Genomic DNA, 19,262 nt, shown 5'->3' with positions numbered 1-19,262 from the left:
GAAAAGCTGTAACAGACCACCACTCCCATTAAGCTTCTTCCACTAAAATAGGCATAAAAAATGCATAATGTCGCCAGTTCCCTCAAACAAGAACTTGAATGAGAAGACACAGTTTTCATTTTTTAACACAGATCACCACCAAAAAACAAGGAAATCTAAAATATGAAGAAACCAACAACATTTCAATCCACCCATACAATCTCTGGCAAGTTTGAGGTCAATCAATTCTCCACTTCCTCACTCAATGAAACAATACCGCCCAAAGCTCAAGACCCAAGCAAGCTTTCTGCCCAGACAGAGACTGGGTTTAATAAAAATATTAAAACCAATGTGATTTAAATGTTCAAAGATTCAATATCCCAGGTCAAAGTCCTAGGTTGGGGTCCAAGGCCTTGAATTTAAGCCCTAGGTTGGGGTCCAAGGCATTGAATTTAGGACTATGACTTGGTCCTTAAAGCAAAAATAACTCCTTAAAATATGTCAACAATGAACCAATATTGCAAGGTAACCAAAGTCAGCAAGGCATAACATGATAAAAGCACAAAGATTACCAAAACACCACCAAGAATGGAAATCTAATACTAATCAATCACTTCGAGGAACTATGTTTGTAGAATCCATTGAGATGCACCCATACACTCATAATGAGTGTTTGATGTGTGCGAACCTGCAAAATTTAACCATGTAGAGGATCATGGTGTCTGAAAATTAACTTAACTCAAATCCTTTTACCATTTTCTTACCATGATATTCAAAGTACACGATTAGTTAATATTAAATGCGATGAACCTTAATTAAAAGCATTTTGTCACAGCTGCCAAGTTAGTTCAAATAAACTGCATGCAAGAAACTAAAACAAAACTATAATGTCATTACAATAATGAAAGTTTGAAAAAAGGGTTATGACATTTTTCCCCACACGACAAGAATATTGGCCCGATATTCACACGTCACAAATTTCTAAGCAGATTAAATAAGTTTATTTAAACAAGAAAGTAAAATATTTCTTTATAGAAGATTCTTCTTCTCAGGTGGTACTATGTTGGCCCATTTGATTCCATTGCATAATAACTTGGGAATTTAGCTTTTTCTCAGATTGAGGTTACGATGATCCAAGAGTTTGATTGGTTTGAGGATAACTTGTTCCTTGTCTTCAACATTGCCAATTTAAAACATGATTTACATTAGATATATGTTTTCTCAAAAGTGCAATTTGAAATACATCATGGAACTTGAAGAGACAGGGTGGAAGGGCTAGCTAGTATGCCACAAGATTGATTACTTTAAGAAAATTTCAAAGAGTCCCACAATCCTGGAAACTAATCTGGATGCCTTTCCAAACTTAATAGAGCTTTTTAGGGGTCTTGCCGGTAACATCGTTTTTTCCACCCACTTGATAGATGCAGGGTGTTCTTTTTAAATGTGCATAATTTTTCTACATATTGGCATCTTCTTTCAAACACTGCCTTATGGTTTTAAGTTGCTCACCATATTGCTTCAAAATTTCATGATAAATGATATTTGTGTTTTTCCAAATTTATCCATCACAACAGTATCCTACATTTTTTTCCATAATGTTCCTCTAATGGAGCCATCTTGATGGAAGAGTGGTACACGTAAGTGTATGTAAACTACACCAAATGAAGGGAATGTAGAACATAATTCTACTACTAAGAGGAGGGGGGGAGTGGGGGGGAGAGGGTGGCGAATCAGTAGTAGATTAAACTTTCAAATCCTTAATCAATTAAGTATTCTTGATAAACTTAAAAAAGCGTAAAGTCAGAACTGAAAAGAATGCAACCACATGTAGAGACCAGTACACACACAAAACGTGGAAAACCTGGAATTGGAAAAAACACGGTGAGAAGATGATGGATCACAGAGTGTAATCCGAAATGTTGATGCAAAAAAACATACACAATTATACCCAGAAACAGCAGCTATCTACGGTGAGAAGAGCTAGTAGGATCTACTATCCTAATTCAGCCTCACAAAGCATTAACATATACAGAATTTAGGGCACCAACCCACACCAAACTCCTTGCTTGAGAGCGCCAACTCTTACAAACACACACTTTTCAATCTGAGCACCAATTCAGCATCCTTAGGCACCAACCATAAGGATGTTACAAATAAAATAAGTTATTACTGATTTCAATCTGCAGTATTATACTTTACAATTTTGAAGGTATACAAGCAAAGTATTACAAACGGACTGTTATCACACTTCAGATATTTCGATCCGTTTTACACACCACAACAATAGCAATCTGCAAATAAACCTTTACAAACTCAGTATTATCAGCAATCTTCAGATCGCCTGTTCATACCAACTCAAAACAAACTCATCAATTGAGATATATCACTACTTTCACATAACTGCTTTTGTTCTCATTTAAATTGGTTCAATTTATAACACATACACCGTACTGTTTTAATCTTCTACAATGAATTGCATACTTACAGCACTACTGTATCTTTCATTATATAGTGCATGCTCACTGCATTCTTTCTCTGCAATAACTAAAATGCTTTCTTTTGATCTACAACTTCGAGCTCATTAATACATTTTAAATCCGTGCTTCTACAATCATAAACTCAATCTCATCTCACAAAATTTTCTGATTTCTTCATTCGGATTGATACGAAATTCATCAAAACAGTCGAGGCATGAATTGCACTTAATCACCTTCACTTCATCAACCTTCCAAACACCTCTCATCATCGGACCTTTCACTTCCCTTAAAAAGGATGCTTCCATCGGTTTGAACAGTTAGATGATAGTTGAAAAACTACTCAAGATAGTTGTAACAGAAACCAAAAACAAACTCTTATTTGTCTCGCCTGAAGAAATATTCACACATTGTCCTTTTGCAGTAATGACAATGGAGTGTATTGCAGTTTGTAAATGTATTCGGGTGGCACTATCCGTTAGAAATAAGTTGTAACTGATCATACAATTATCAACTAATCATATAGTTACAACCACACACAACTAATACCAAATATATAACCACCGAGATGACTAACCCGTGAATTTTTGAAACCCTTGAATGCTGTGACTCAATCGACATTACCTTCTCTTGATCCAATAATATTGCTGTTATATATATTTCCGTTTTTTGTTTGAAAAATGTAGATCGTAAATATCAACCTTATACTCAATATGTACAGATTCAGCAAATGAAGAAAATTATTTCTCAGATAGAACTATAAGTGTTTGTTCTGCAATTCCTCATAAGTCGGTTTGGTAAGGATTGTTTGCTGTTGACATCAATGACAAAATCTCTAACAATCTCCCCCTTTGTCATCGATGGCAAAACCACATTAAACAGTACCCAAACTGTATCAACACAATGATCTGAAAAGAACTTGGAATTTGAATTCAACCAAAAAGTCTGAAGTCACCAGCAAGGTTGAACCAACAACAATCACCAACAAGTCTAAAAGCTGAAACAACAATAAATCTGCCAATCAAACTGTAATTGCATCAACAAAAATCTGCAAAAATTGTAGTATCTCCCCGTTTGACATCAATGACAAAGGACCAAGGGCATGAAAGAAAACAGTGAAATACTCCCCCTGAGAAGATACTTGCTTGAAAACAAAATTAGAGAGGAGAAACCACAACCCCAAGTTGCTGTCGAATAGTTTCAAAGGTCTCCTTAGGAAGAGGTTTGGTAAAAATATCAGCCAACTGATCTTTAGTGGCAACATATTCAATTTTCACTTCATTATCAGCAATTTTTCTCTCAAAAAATGAAATTGTATAGATATATGTTTAGTGTGAGAATGAAGAACTAGATTTTTAGAGATATTGATAGCACTAGTATTATCACAAAAGATTGAAATAGGTTGATCATAGGTCACATTAATATCCTTGAGTGTTTGTTTCATCCATAAGACCTATGTACAACATGAAATAACAACATATTTAGCCTCAACAGTGGATAAAGATATAGATTCCTGTTTCTTGCTTGACCAAGAAACCAACTTATCTCCTAGAAAGAATGCCCCACCACTAGTGCTGCTTCTATCATCTATACAACCTGCCCAATCTGTATTAGTATAGGCAGTCAAAGTAAAATCATTAGTCCTTGGATACCATAACCCATAATTCACACTACCTTTCATATACCTAAAAATTCTTTTTACAACATTAACATGTGAAACTTTAGGAGCAAATTGAAATCAATTCACCATATAGATGGCTTGCATAATATTTGGTCTTGATGCAGTAAGATACAATAAACTGCCTATCATGGACTTATCATGGACCTATACTCTGTCTGATTTGTATTAGGTGATTCATCATTCTTACTCAATTTGTAACCATTTATCATCGGTGTACAATATAGACCACAAAAATGCTCCTGGAATGTGTAAAACAACTCAAAAGATACAAAATGCGTTGTTCTATGTTGTAAAATTGTCTGTCACAGGTGGTTTCGGAAATTTTTGATAGTTTGGTGGCTAGTTTCTTGAAATATTCATTGGGATTAGTGGTTGTGGCTGGCTATGGCCAAGTCACATGGCATCCTTGGAGTTAGTGTACTCTATATGCCTACATAGATCTATCAAACCTCCTTTTTTTAATTTCAAATCATTTTTAAAAAAATTTCAAATCCTAACAGCAACATAAAGATGATGCCAGTCGAGATTTTTTTCTTGGGCAACATCTGTATGACGTAGGAGATAAAAAATTCATCTAGAGGATTTGGGGCGAAGTGTCCAAATTTATCAGATCGGCCACAAAGGCTTAGGTTCATGGGGCCTTCCAATTTCAAATCCTTGTACGTTCGACTTCACATGTCCAATTTTGTAATGTCCCCACTTCCTGAGTGATCTATCGGGATGGGAAATTCACCTGACACCCATCTCCACAAGTGAATTATAGTGTTTGGGGATGATCTACTTGCCAAAGGGAATTTTATACTTAAGTCATTTTTATGACTTTGGTAAGTTAATAAAGTAACTTTATAAATTAAAGTTATAAAATCACTTTTTCTTAAAATAGAAAAAGTTAAGTTACAAGTTATTATAAAACAACTTTATGAAATTACCTTGGCTCATATTCCTAAGTAACATGTTATTAAAAGTGGCCCCACTTTCAATGATGAGCTGATCCCTCTATTAGGTGAACTTTTATGAGAGCCTAAGATTCCATTGGAATCTTCTAGATGCCAAGAGGAAGTTCGGATTAGGTTTGGGAGGCGTAAGGAAGCTCTACATGCAAAACTTGGTATCATTATTTTTGGAGTTTTTATTGTTTTTTCTCTGCAATTTGCTGCCATAGTAGGTACAGCAGGTTTGGAGACCAAATTGGAGACGAAATCCATCAATTGTGGACAGGTTGGACGAAACCCCAGCCATTTCTATCAAGTCAGCACTCAAGGAAACCTTCAAATCAGGTCTAGAGGACCATTTTCAGAGGGTTTGTGTGATCTTTCTGCAATTTCAGAGGTTGAGGCTCAGATTTGGGCGGTTTATTGGCACTTTCCAGCAGATTGGAAGCATTTTTGGACAGTCGTACCTCTCCCTATGGCAGCCGTACCATCCTTAGCTGCCTGGAGATTCAAATAAATAATTGGGAGCGTTTTTGAAGAAGTAATTGTTGGTAAAATCATTGTCAGGGCATAGCTAAGATAATTTGGCAATCAATTTGGACAAATCTCAACACATTTGGAAGCAATCAGCAAATAATGAGGGATTTGGAAGCAATTTGGATGGAGTCTCCTGACAGGTTTTTGGAATAAGCTTCAGATCTCCTGTCTGATCATCAAATTGTTTTAGATAATTGTAATGTCCCCACTTTGAAATAGAATTTAATAATAAATGATAATAATAAAATTAAAACATTAAAAATTAAATTAAAATATAAAATAATATAATTAAATATGATTAATTAAAAATTAATTAAGTTAATGAAAAGTCAAAAGACATGAAAGGAAAAGTTGCGACTCCCTCAACAATGAGATATAAAAGGGAGAAGAGAACCTCATTTGAGGGGGGGGGGGAATAATTTGAAAATGAGAAGTGCAGATCTGATTTAAATAATAAGTGCACATCTGATTATGAAAAGCTGTGTCCCTTTCAAAGGGTAGAAATAATGAAGAGTTGCACTCTTTCAAAGGGTGCTAATGGTGAAAGGGCATGTCAGTTGCCAAAGGGCATACATGATGAAGAGGTGTGACCTCTCCCTCAAATTGAGAGATATAAAGGGGAGGAAATCACTGAGGAAAAATCACGTTTGAACTTCAGTCTGAATATATGCTGCTCTAATCACTAGCCATTGGTGGATATCCACTGCATACGATTTCCTTAGGCTGGGAATACGCATTTGGGATCAGTTTATAGGAATTCTGCTGCGATCTTGCCAAGGTACACATAATTTACACAAAAATATATATTTAATGCAAGTCATCCATAATACAGCAAAATACAACATCAGTAATTTAATTCATGATTACTAGAATAAACCGTAAAGGGGATGTCAAATATATCAGCGTTTTAATAAAATTGCAATAATTCAATAATTAATTTCTTATCTGTAACACATGTATGAATCCATAACTATTTATTCTTTATCATACAAACTCTTATCCGTAACTAGCAAATGAACCAGTTAGAACAATTAAACAAGACAGAAACAAATTGTTAATCCTTAATATGAATGTAGTCGAAAGGTTGTATTAATGAATAGGGAAAGGCCTGTGTAAAACCATCGGGCGTCTATCTCAAGATGGGTAGAGATCAACGACCCATGTAAGAACTTGAGGGTGTCATCCGAAAATTAGGCCTGGGCTTGGATCCAAAACCCTGAGGGAGTCCTCACGCTGAGGTATCAAAGCGTCCTATTCAAGATCATAATCCTTTCCAAACTTAATTGTAGTAAGGTTTTTTAAGTTGAACTCCATTGTGATGTTAATTTCTATTTCTATTTCTATTTCTATCTGCTTTGAGAATGTTGGAATTATGATGTCTTAAATGGTTAAACTTACTTGGGGACATCACATAATTATTACTATGGTGAATAAATCTCATTGGAGGAGTTGAATTGCATTGGAAGTCGTTATTTTACAAATTGTCAATAAAACCCTTATTCTAGGATAGGCGTGGGATCACCTGGTATGCAACTTGTTCTCTCTAGATAATAAAGCTTCCAAAATTTGTTTCTATAGTTGCTGTTAAAAGTTTGCAGAATATTCAATTCTATTTCAGTCAATCTTTCATTGCATTTCTTGCGTACATCTCCATATAAGGCATTAAAAAACACAAAAAAATTAGAAACAATTCAAAAACCAAACAAAATCCAATCATCCTTATCGCTGGTCAAAGATTAAGATTTGAAACTATCAGCAAATTCAGATCAGATTTTAGTTGGGGATCTTTCAAATTTGGACATATTAAAAGGCTAATATTGACCTTCTTGGACATCTTAAACTCAATAGTGAGCTCATATTTGCAACAACATACTCCAACCTGCAATACAAAGCCACAAAGAGGAATCCCTTCAAAATCCAGTATTTTTATCAAGTTTTTCTGATTCTCCATGTTATCATATGATTCAAGAGAAGATCACACTCAATTTTTCTAGATCCACCAAGATTTGCAACCTAGATCTCTTAATAAAGACTAACAAGAAGCAGTTCCACAAACTTTGATACCATTTAAGAGCTATAACAAGCGAGACTTGGCTGAAGATGTAGTCAACCAAGATCTAGGAGCTTTAGTGAAAGCACAAGAGAGATCAACTATGAGAGAATAATGCTTTTCGATTAATTGATGCAAATGTTCATTGTGATGAATTGTTAAAATGAATGAGAATACAAAGAGAACTCCTTGATTATATCAAGATCAAGGTGAGACATAGAATCATAGTTCGCAAACTCGGACTTGGAGAGTGCTTGGCAAGCCAAATTTTTTTGATTCAGAGAGTACTTGGGAAAAAATTGACCCCTTAAAAAACACTTATATTTTTGAAAAAAATATATAAATTTTATGCAAAATATGGTTATAAAATATGGCAAATGAGTTTGGTGGGGGTCTAGGAGCAGTGCCTCTTGTGAGGTCCAAGGTAGCCAAGTCCAAATGAAGACCTTCAAACCACACAAACCTTCATGGTGCACACCATTTTCATAATTTTTTAGAAGACCACAAACAATGCTAATAAAGCCAAAAAATAAAAAGTTTTGGTGGTGTCTAACCCATGTTTTTTTTCTCAAATTTTGGCATGTTGCTGGCACCTTGAGTTGAATGGAAAAACTCACTCTTTTTTTGGTGAGTCTTGGTGAGTACTCACTAAAAACAGTGAGTTTTTGTAATGTCCCCTTCTCACTAGTACTCAGACATTGATGGAGTTTGGCCTATTACTTGACCCTCGTAGGCCAAGGAATTGATGAGAGGGTCACTTGGGCAGTGCTTGCGGCTTCACATCTAATTTTTATATGATTTTGGGTGAGATAATGTACTTTCATGTATTATGTTATTTGCACTTTATATTATAATGATATTTTAATATTATTTAAAAGTGCAATTAAATATTATTTTGTGAAAAAGGAATCTTCTAGAAGGTGACCGACCTCTTGGAGAAAAAGAATAAATAGAGGGGGTTGGCTCATTGTTGGATCATCCAATGTTTTGACATCTTCTTTGCTTGATAGCTTGTGGAGCCAAGGGTTTCTGCAATTCATTTTTAGTCTTAGAGAACGATAACTCTCTTTGATTGGCATAACTGAGGTGGTGAAAGATCCTCCGAAGGGTTGCATTGTGGTGGAAGATACTTCAGTCTTTCACATAGGGCTTATTGAGCTTTGTTTCAACATCCATAGAGTTTGGTTTGGTATGGAGCCTTCATCTTTGGGTTGATTGATTTCAGTTTTGGCATCCATTTATTGAGGGCAGATAGGTGCTCCATTTAGGAGTATTTTGGAGGTGATTTTGTGAAGTTTGGAGGTGGTTCTCAGATTTATACCAGGTCTGCCATGGAGGTTGATCAGACCACATAAGGCTCACATTTATGTTCATTGCGTTTGATAGAAGGGACAAATCGTTCTGGGTATTTGACCAGAACATCATTATCATTTTCCCCAATCCAGAACATCATTTCCATCATGTTTTGAAGGCGACAAAAGGCTGCAATTATTTATGGTTTACGCTGCAACATCAAGGGCAAGGGTGGCCAGCTGCAAGGTGGGTGATTTTCCTCATAGAGCCTTCCAAAATTCAAATAAAAAATCTGCGATCATTGTTGAAGGTGTCTCATTCAATCGGCATCAGCAAATCAGGTTTTTGATCCCTTTGGGTTTATGTTTTGGTCAATTTTCTGACTACATTGTGTTCAAAGATTAGGAGCAGCCTTTAGAGTACCTTCATATGTCAATTATGTTTGAGAAATAAATGTTATTGTGCATCTTGCAAATCTGAAATTGTAATCAGAACTTTATGACAGCAGTATTGAATATTCAATTTGCTTATTCTGAAGCTTGTATGGCAAGTGTTTGATAAAATGCCCATTTCAGATTTAGGATGCATTTGAGGTGTATTTTTCATGTTTGATTGTTGTATATCTTCCTACATCAATTGCAGTCAGTATATGATAGATTTCAGCATGTATGCAAATTGTTTGACAATATTCCTTGAGTTCAAATTCATCATTTTTTACACCTATATTAGCAAGGAATATTACAGTTTTTAAAAAAAACTCTGCAAAAAGCTTGGTGAGTAAACCTCACCAAAACTTGTAGAGCAAAAAAAATGGATCCTCTGCAGGCAGTAATGGTGGGAGGGGGGAGAGCAGGTGGGTGAAAGGAGGATGGTTCATCCCTGCCCCTGGAATGGCTCATTTTTCAGGGGTGGGGGGTAGTGGGATGTTAGCTCGTGGAACACAAGTTGTTTTGCTCCTTTATATAGTAAGTGATCCATCACCCAAATAGGTAACACTGTACAAGGTGCACCAGAATATGCCCTTCGATGGTATTCATGACTCTTTGAATCCAGTAGCCTTTCTAGGTTTTCTCTTTCATTGGTTTATTAGTCATTATTTTCCCGCTCCAGGTTACCATGCTTCGTTTTATGTGAAACAAAATATTCTTACTTTACATGTTAAGGAAGGGTCTAAGTTTCTTCTCTTGTCTTCATGCTCTCTTTAAATGTACAGTGTGCAACTGTTTTTCTGTGTCTATTATTTCTTATTTTCCTGCTCTGGCTTGCCATACTTTGTTTTATATGAAAGTTTGAAACACAATATTCCCACTAGCATGTCAATGTAGGGTCCAAGTTTCTTCTTGTCTTACTCTGGTTAGCTTTACAGTATTCACCCATTGGTTATGTTAGTCCAAAATGATGTTTGTGATATCTAGGTTCCATGAAAAACATAAGCAGTGGAGCCTTAAGTATACTTTTGCAAATCTAAGATCCACTGATCTAGGATGCTTTGTATCATCCACTTCTGTTTTTGTTAAGTTGTGTGCTGGGCACTGAAGCAAGGTCTTTTGCAACTATCCCATGGATACATTATCCTAATGTAGCTTTGCATATCTCTATTATGAGAAATTAGTGATCATCCATGCTTGTGCTGACAGAGAGATCATCCATTAAAAATGATAGCAGACACACTTCGCATCTGCCAGGATTCTTGAAAAACCAGTAAAATCTTCTGAAACCTTTTCTCTCAATTTCATGAAATCTGTGATTTGGTACAGAGGACACTAGAATTTTACCTCAAAACTATTTGACAGATGCTTGATTTCTGCACAAATTAATCTTTACAGAACTATAGGAAGTTTGCAATAAGCATTACCACATGGAAGTAATGGATAAATATCAATATGGAACCTTTTGTTTTTCATATTTTTACTTTGATGCCATATTAGAGGAGAGGTCGCTGGCTATGGGATTCAGCCAGCTACTATTCTATTTACATGTCAAAGATTTTACTTTAGCTGTGATTTCCTATGCTTTTGAAAGACAGCTTCATGCGAGACATTTTAACATGCCTTTTTGATTAAAAGTACCATTACTCTACAAGTCATTCCATATGTGATGGTTTAATCAACATCTAAGGCTGTTTGGCATGGAACATAAATCAATCATGACCGAGCCTTCTGCTCTTATGATTAACACAGTAAAACTTAACATTGGGATAAACAGTAGTGTCTACTGTTTGGTTAAATGTGGGCATGTAGATTGTTATTTTCTGAGTTCTTTGAGACATTGGCATGATGATTGGAAGAAAGAATTTTTAAGAATAATGATCTCTACAGGAGACATGGTTTTGTTTCTCTAGAAACATAGATGGATCTGTAAAGACTAAATGTTTTATAGTTTGGTATTTCAGAGAATTTGTGTTTAACATTATATTATTTGTAGTAAAATATAATTGATGGGAATTTTTTTATATTTGAGAGCAAGTATTCTCTCTGATTCTTTATTTTGTGATTCTACTTAGTATCGCTGACAGAATTTCTAATCATCTGTTCTCTGCTTCCAGACATGGTATTCTTTTGACAGTTAGCCTCTCTAAATTTATAAATGCTTTCCTTTTCAATTCAGGAGGAGAAGCGTTCATATAGAGAATGTGCAGGGGAAAAGGATCCTGCAATTCCAAGTGAATGTGTGGGCTTAAGGGAAACATATTTCAATTGCAAGCGTGGCCAGGTTCACTCACACACCCTTTTTCATATTCCAAATTCACTTTACATGGTTCAACAGGATTTAGGGTCCTTTTGTGTCTTATTTTGCAAGTTTACCTGCTCAAACTAACTGAACCAGAAAACATCAAAAGAGACCAATCACTTATACATCCAAAGCCGATTCTTCTAAATCTCAGTCCAAATGCAGAAAGATCAAAGGCAAAAATCATCCCGAAGTAGACAGAATTCCAGCCAAATTGCTGTTTTGAGAGCCGAAGGCAACAGCCACCACCGAGAATAAAAAAGGAAACCATCCAATGATGAAACATAAAAAGATGAACTAGTCTAGCTACCTTTGAATCAGGAGGAATTGTGGTGTCAAAGAGGGAAGCTCACATCATAAACAACTCGAAGATTCTAAGGGAGCATTTTTCCATTTTTATTCAAACTTCCAAATGCAGATCCTCTTGTAGAACAGAAGATGGTTAGGCACACCTAAATTTATCAGAAATAGTTTAGGAACAGAAGGCATTGACATGGTCCTTCAAGAAACTTTCAGCTCAGAGTCCTAGAAGGCCTCGAGTATTCAGGTCATTGGGGAAGTATTCATGTATAGTTGTAAGTAAACACTCTCAATGATTCATTGAGATCCATCTATGTATGCACTACACTGATATCAATCATATTCTTGTGGTACATTTATGTTTTCTTCTCTTTCAAATTTCAATACTATTATAAGATTGTCAATATTTACATCCTGCGTAGTGGAGACAATGTAATTTCTTTCATGGAACATTTTACAGTACAGATCATCAGCATTGGTTCACACAATCTTATACTTATGGGCATTGTTAGCACAATAAGTCACTGGATGGGAAAAAGGGGTATCAGGTTTCAATCATCGAACAGAGGTCCCTCACTAAGCTGGCAATAGATACTTCTGTTAAGGACCTTGACTTTGACCAAGGCACCTGCACTTGGAGTAATACTGCGGGATACACTAAATTGCTGAAAAATTAGACAGAGTTGTTGTTTTTTATTAGTGGATCATGGCCAACACACAATTAGGGTTGGAGACTCCAGGTTTTGAGAGCATTGTTCCATTTCCCTCACTATATCATGCATACTGAGGAGTGAATTGATTCAAATGTGAAAAAATGTAGCTCTCACATATTGACCTTAGTGATAATGTAGTGAAATGCTAGGCTGCTGCAAGCATCATTCCAGGCCATGAACTGTCTATGTTCATGGAAAAGATCAGATAACTCAAAACCAGATTGAGACAATGGAATAATGACAATTTCTGGTAATATATTTCAGCAATTCTTGGAAATAAAAAATCAGTTTGTAATGTTTCAAAAAGAAATCTGGCATAAGGGTTTCCCTTAAACCATGACAAATAGGTAACAACCTCTCATCCATAGCCCGATCAGTACTTAATAATAGATGGCAGTGTTACAGAGAGCAGTGTATTACACATGGAGACTCCAATACTAAATGGTTCCACAAATTGTTTGAGCAGGCAACGTTGCAATGCATCACATTTTGTCAAAGAGGTTTTTTTATCTCTTATTCCAGTGAAGTTCTTACATGTACAGCAGACCATATCCAAATGATCATCACTAAAGAGCTGATAAACAAGAACATAACGGGATTTCAAATATATCCAAAATTTAATTGAGCAGAAAATAACCAATTGATGAGGCCCATCACAGAGTAATAAATGCAAAGCACAATCTTTTCCTTCTAGTGAAATAAGGCCCCAAGTTCAGGTGGATTTCCAGTTTTTTTTATATTGAATATATTGGCACATCCTCAAAGATGATCTTTTAGCTCGGCTTGGTTTGATGAGTCATAAAGAAATTAAAAAATGCTTTGCAAGATGATTATAATGGCCCACCTTTATTTTCAGCAAACAAGTCATTGGATAGATTGATGGTTTTTAATATAGATGCAAAAGCATATGGATTTCAAAGAATTGATGTTTTTCAATTAATCAAGGAGACAAAGCTCCTTTAAATAGAGTTACAAAGATGATGTTTCTAAAAGAAACAATCATTAACTAGAGGTGAAATTAGAAACAACTTAAATGACCATTAATAACACAAAGAGAAAGATATTATTTTAATACCCTCCCTTAATGATCATCGTTCTAACTACCAAGAGAAATAACAGAGAAGCTTGCCCCCTTCTTCTCAGAACATGCTGCAACAGAAGACAAGACCCTGCCACTAACTCTGCCACTTGAGATGAGTTTGCCACCAACCCTCCTAGAAACTGCAGAACTTTTGGAGATACCCAAAACAACACCAACCGTCCAACCTGATGTTGGAGAACTGTTCTTCCCTGTAACTAGAGACACACCAAGAACAGTTGTCACGATTTTGAGGAAAAAATCGGCAAACCCTCCAAACTATTGCAGATGAGCAAGATGCCCGAAAATAGACTACAAACAAGAGACTAGTGCAGATGTTCGCACAACAACTTTAGGTGCGACTAAAAACAGACTGCAACAAAGTACAATTTTTGAGGAAAAAATCATAAACCCTCCCATGATTTTTTTTTATAGGGACAAAAAATATTTAAAAACCCAGAGACTTTTTTTAAGGGAAAAAAATATTAAAACCCATCAGAATTTTTTTTCAGGTAAAAAAATATTAAAAACCAAAACAAACATTGATGCCCATAAGCCATCTTCATGCTTTTCGAGGCACCCAAAACTAGGTACTTAGAAGATGCTAAGTGCACAAAACCTGATTGCCTTCCAACATCAAGTTGGTCAATGACACCATCTTGCATGTTTCCCAATGCACGGAAAATGAAAAAACTGAGAAGAGGCGCTGGCACTGAATTGAAAAAATTCGAATCCCAATGCAGAAACAGAGGCAGATGCAGGTACAAACTTCAAAAAATGAAGTACGGTTGGCATGAATTTCAAGAAAAAATTCCGGCTGACCCAAAAAAATCCGAAGACAACCCACAAATCCTTGCGAAAAACCTAGAAAGAATCTTCTATCAGAATCTGGATCTGCTGGCTCAAAAATCGAGGCACCCAAAAAATTATGACGACGACCCAGTTGAGATCTCGAAAAACCCACCAAGAATCTGCAATGGGAAAAAATTTTCGACTTGATCTGAACCGAAAAAACCCTAGTCGAAAATGCAGATTTCTGTCCAAAAAATGGCTGAAAAAATTTGCAGGCGGGAAAAAAATCGTGACGCGCGAAATGCAGGAGAGACGGGTTGCGGGAGAGGGCAGAAAATGGCTAGAAAATAGCTGAAAACCCTAGTAGCCGCAGCCAAAACGAATTGCCAAAAAACAGAAATTTTTTCAAAAAAAACTGTTAAAAATTCGTGACGAATTTTTAATTGAAAAATTATTTCGAAAATAACCAAGGCTCTGATACCATAATACAGATGCAAAAGCATATGGATTTCAAAGAATCGATGTTGTTCAATTAATCAAGGAGACAAAACTCCTTTAAATAGAGTTACAAAGATGATTGTTTCTAAAAGAAACAATCATTAACTAGAAGGTGAAATTAGAAACAACTTAAATGACCATTAATAACACAAAGAGAAAGATATTATTATAATAGTTTTAACTAAACTTCGATGCATTCTATCTCTATCAATGGAGAAATGGTTACTCCTTTTTTGTCTTCAATATGCTTACATCAAAGAGACATTTTCAGCATGTATGCATTCACCATTGTGGGAGAGAGTATATCCAAGCTCCTTGAAAGAGGCACAGAGTATTGGAAAGATTTATGGATTTCAAATTGTTGATAGAGCAATAAATATGCTAACTTCTATTTGGTTGATGATGCATTGCTTTTCTGCACTCATTGTTAGGTAAATAAAAAAATTGGGAAGGATTCTCACCAAATGTCAGGTGGTCTTGTGACAGAACTGAGATACAAATAAACACATATCTCACATAGTTTTTGCGTGTGTTATTGCAATAAGAAAGGGAATTCCTTAGGATTCTCAAATCTCAAAACCCAATACCATCCACTGTACTTGAGATTCCCATCATATCTGAAGCTCAAAGAAAATCTTCGGGATGGAACTATACATCAACTTCAAAATAAGTTCTCACTGGACACTCTGTTGGCTCTCATTTGCTGGAAAATAACTACTGCTGAACTCTGTTCCACAAGCAGTTTTGATTTATCAGTTCAAATTTCTATCTCTTCCTAAGAATATTGAATATTTTTTAGTCACTATTCAAGGAGATTTTGTTTGAAAAGGGTTCAACGAAAAGCACAAATATCCTCTGGTGTCATGGAAAATGTAATCCAAAAAATTAAGGAGGCCTAAATTAACAAAATATTTAATTTTTTGACGAAGCACTTGTAATGAGAGCAACATGCCACCTTCAGAAGGATGCACCCACCATCTGGAGCCCTATCATTGAGTAAAACTAATCTCAGCTAACAAGGTAATATCCTCTTGGAGGAGTAGCAAACCACCTTCTTAGGGACCGCCAGACTTCTCTGAATAGATACGACTAATGGACAAAACATTTGACCATAGGAGAATAGCTGGAACAAACTGCCTGCCATTCAAAACTCTAAACTACAGGAGTTTTATGTGATGAACCTTGCTGGTTCAACTCTTCAACTGCTGTAATTTGTAGATCTTCTTTGTAATTTTTAATTATTAAGATGGTCTTTCAGAATTAGACCGAAGTTGCGGAAGAGGGTTTCTTTAATTTGCAACACATATAGAAATAATACATGAATTTAATCAACTGAAACAATGAATTGGAGAATTTATAAGCATACCCATAGGTCCTTAGCCAATTTATTGAAAAGAAAGAATAAATCAGCAATTTACAAAGTTCTGATTTTTATTCTGAAACAATTCAGATCTGCTCTTATTTAATACTAAGGCACCCAAACAGTAGAAGATGGCGCCAATAAATGAGCAAGCCGTGTGTTTGAGAAAAGAAGCCTCCAAACCACAGAAGAATTAATCAACAAAACAGTAAATAGGGAAACCTACAACAAATCTGCCTTGTAAGAAGCCAAATCTGCCCCAATTCAATTCAATTTGACTTTTGAATGAAGCCAATCAAGCTGCAACAATTCGATTGATCTTTCACAATCTCAAAGCTATTGAATTCTGAAGAATGCACGCTCTCCAAAATAGGTCCAAACCCTAGCCGCCATAGCCAAGTGCTTAGAAGATAATGTCAAATGCTCAATATCAATGAATGAGGTTTAATTTCCATCTTGGCTGCCTAAATACCCAAAAGGTGCGATTTTTGGCAATTAGGGATTTAAAAATTATAACTTGCTTTTAGGATTTCCAACTTAACCCTAAAAGCAATGCCTAGCTTAGGAGATAATAAATATTCACTTAAATAAATTTAAGTGATGCACTTTATGATTTTATATTAATATTTCATTAAAATATTAATTGCCTGTGGAACCACTTAAAAATTCATATCTCTCTCATTATTGCTCGGAAATTGAATCTGTCAGAAGCTAGGGCCACAGTTCGCCATGCCAATGAAAATAGGACCATGTCTATTTTTAGCAAATTTTCCCTAAAAAATAGGAAATCCTCATAAAGTGTCAGAAACTGATGAAACGAAGACCAGAACTGAACTCAACACTGAACTAGAACAAATAGATAGACCACTCCTCAAGATATTGCATTACTGACCCCTTTATCCATACCCTGTTAGCCTACAAGGGTCCAAAAATAGGCTAACTCCTCAAACCCAAGTCCTTGACTAGGATGGGGACATTACACTTTAACATGTTCTCTAGGCACAAGGGTATACCCATGTCATGGATTATTATTATTATACAAATTTAGTGGGATATGGAAAAGATGAAAGCAGTAGAATGCAAACCTAATTTAAATAGAACAACCTCTAATGGAGCTGTACAATGTACTTGTTTTTCGTGTGAACACATAAGATACAATGACTTTTAGGACTCAGTTTGCTGTACACCTTCCAATCCTTAAATTATTTTGATAATTGTAGTGTTGTATTTAGGACCCTCTTGGGATGGGGCACTATTTTTGTGAGGAGTCTGAAGATTCCTTGTTATGACATATCTTGCCTCTTGGAATATGTGTAATGATAGTTGTAAGAGCATTAATACTAGGAGTTACAAGTAGACTAGGTTGAGCATTTTTAACCAGGTAAATATAACAGTGTTTAAGAGCATCTTGTAAGAGCAGCTAGTGCTCCCATATGCAACACTTAGGTTAACTAGTTGATTCCCTTGCTCGCAAGGGGTGATCCTTCTTTGGGAAATATCTTCAATGTATGGAATAGGTGGAACACACGGGTCTCATTGGATTCACTTGACCCATGGTTTGTAACTTATGAATTGATCCCTAGTCTTGGAAACCATTTGCAGTCTTGGTTGCCTCTTGCTTATAAATCCAAGGTTTGGGATGGAGTTCCATATGGTTTCTGTATGACAAGTACATGTTGCCAGAATTGCTTTTGACAGAGTTGAACATCTCCTTGATAGTATAGATGCATTCTTTTTGCATTTTAATTTTATTATTGTTCCTATTTATATTATAATTAGAGTGGTGTTATTTGTTTACTGGGTTTTTAAATGATAGGGCTTCCTAGGGTATATCTTATTTTATGTGTTTTTTTTTGGTCCACATTATGGAACCCCCTGTGTCCATATACTAACTTGCATTCTTCACTTGTGTCTATATACTAACTTGGGTGCCATTTTTGCTTCAATTCTATCGTCATTTTGGTAAGGAAAACATGTTTTTTGGTGCTTGATTGAGTTTAAGCCCCTATTTACTTTTTGTTGGAGGTTTTGGATGTTTTATGCTGCTAACACCAAGTAATGAAAATTGGCAAAGTTTGTGCTTGATGGAACTTTCTTTAGTGGATGCCAAAAGGTGGAACTTGTGGAGGTTTTTGCCATCAATGCAAAGGAAAATTGTCAAAGTTGACCCTTGGTGGAACTTTTTCCACTTGATACCAAAAAGTGGAACTTGTGGAGGTTTTGGTCATCAATGCCAAGTTGTAAAAATTGGCAAAGCTGGCACTCGGTGGAACTTTCTCTTGTTGACACCAAAAAATGGACTTTATGGGGGTTTTTGCTATCAATGCAAATTTTCAAGTAATTAGCTCATAACTTTGAATTTCTTTTAAATTTATTCCATATTTCATTTTTGAATACTGACATAAATTAAAATTCCATTATACATTTCCTTTCATGTTTTTGAATTTCATTTTCATGCTGCTTCAGTAACTATTTGCCTTTGCCACTCATCACTTTTTGCCAAAAAAATAGAAAAAATACAAAACAACTTTCAAAAAATAGAAACTTTTGATTTTGTGCTTCTCTCCTCGATCTAGGACATAACAAAAAAGCAAAAAAACATGTTTTTCAAAATGTAGAAACTTTCTACTAAAGAAGTTTGATCTCTGGTAAACATAAAAATTGCTTGCTTGAATGTGCGACATTTTTTGCAGTGGCAAAAATATGACCTCATCTTACTATTCTGGAGAAGACATTCCTATCATGTAATCCTTCACTTATGCTTATTGTTATCAATCTTGTCTTTGGAGCCTCATTCTCTTCCCATCCTGTCTGCATTGGAGCCTTTTCAGAATTTAAACCTTTG

At 35.6% G+C, this 19,262-nt stretch overlaps 1 protein-coding gene across 4 annotated transcripts in view; it reads left to right on the top strand.

Moving 5' to 3' along the window:
* The window catches only part of LOC131040323 (mitochondrial protein pet191 homolog), a 70,804-nt gene that overhangs the window by 18,312 nt on the left and 33,230 nt on the right, over positions 1-19,262 (top strand). For 3 of the 4 annotated variants that reach the window (XM_057973221.2, XM_057973220.2, XM_057973219.2), the window contains exon 2: positions 11,554-11,658. In XM_057973221.2, the coding sequence (XP_057829204.1) occupies positions 11,554-11,658 (105 nt within the window). Of the gene's footprint in view, positions 1-11,553; positions 11,659-11,830; positions 18,755-19,262 lie in introns of all 4 variants that reach the window. The other variant, XR_009104810.2, reaches the window with a different exon arrangement.

This window comes from Cryptomeria japonica, chromosome 4 (assembly GCF_030272615.1).
Source record: "Cryptomeria japonica chromosome 4, Sugi_1.0, whole genome shotgun sequence".
Classification (NCBI taxonomy): Eukaryota; Viridiplantae; Streptophyta; class Pinopsida; order Cupressales; family Cupressaceae; genus Cryptomeria; species Cryptomeria japonica.
The sequence above is the reverse complement of the archived record's forward strand: the minus strand, read 5'-3'. Positions and strand labels throughout refer to the sequence as shown.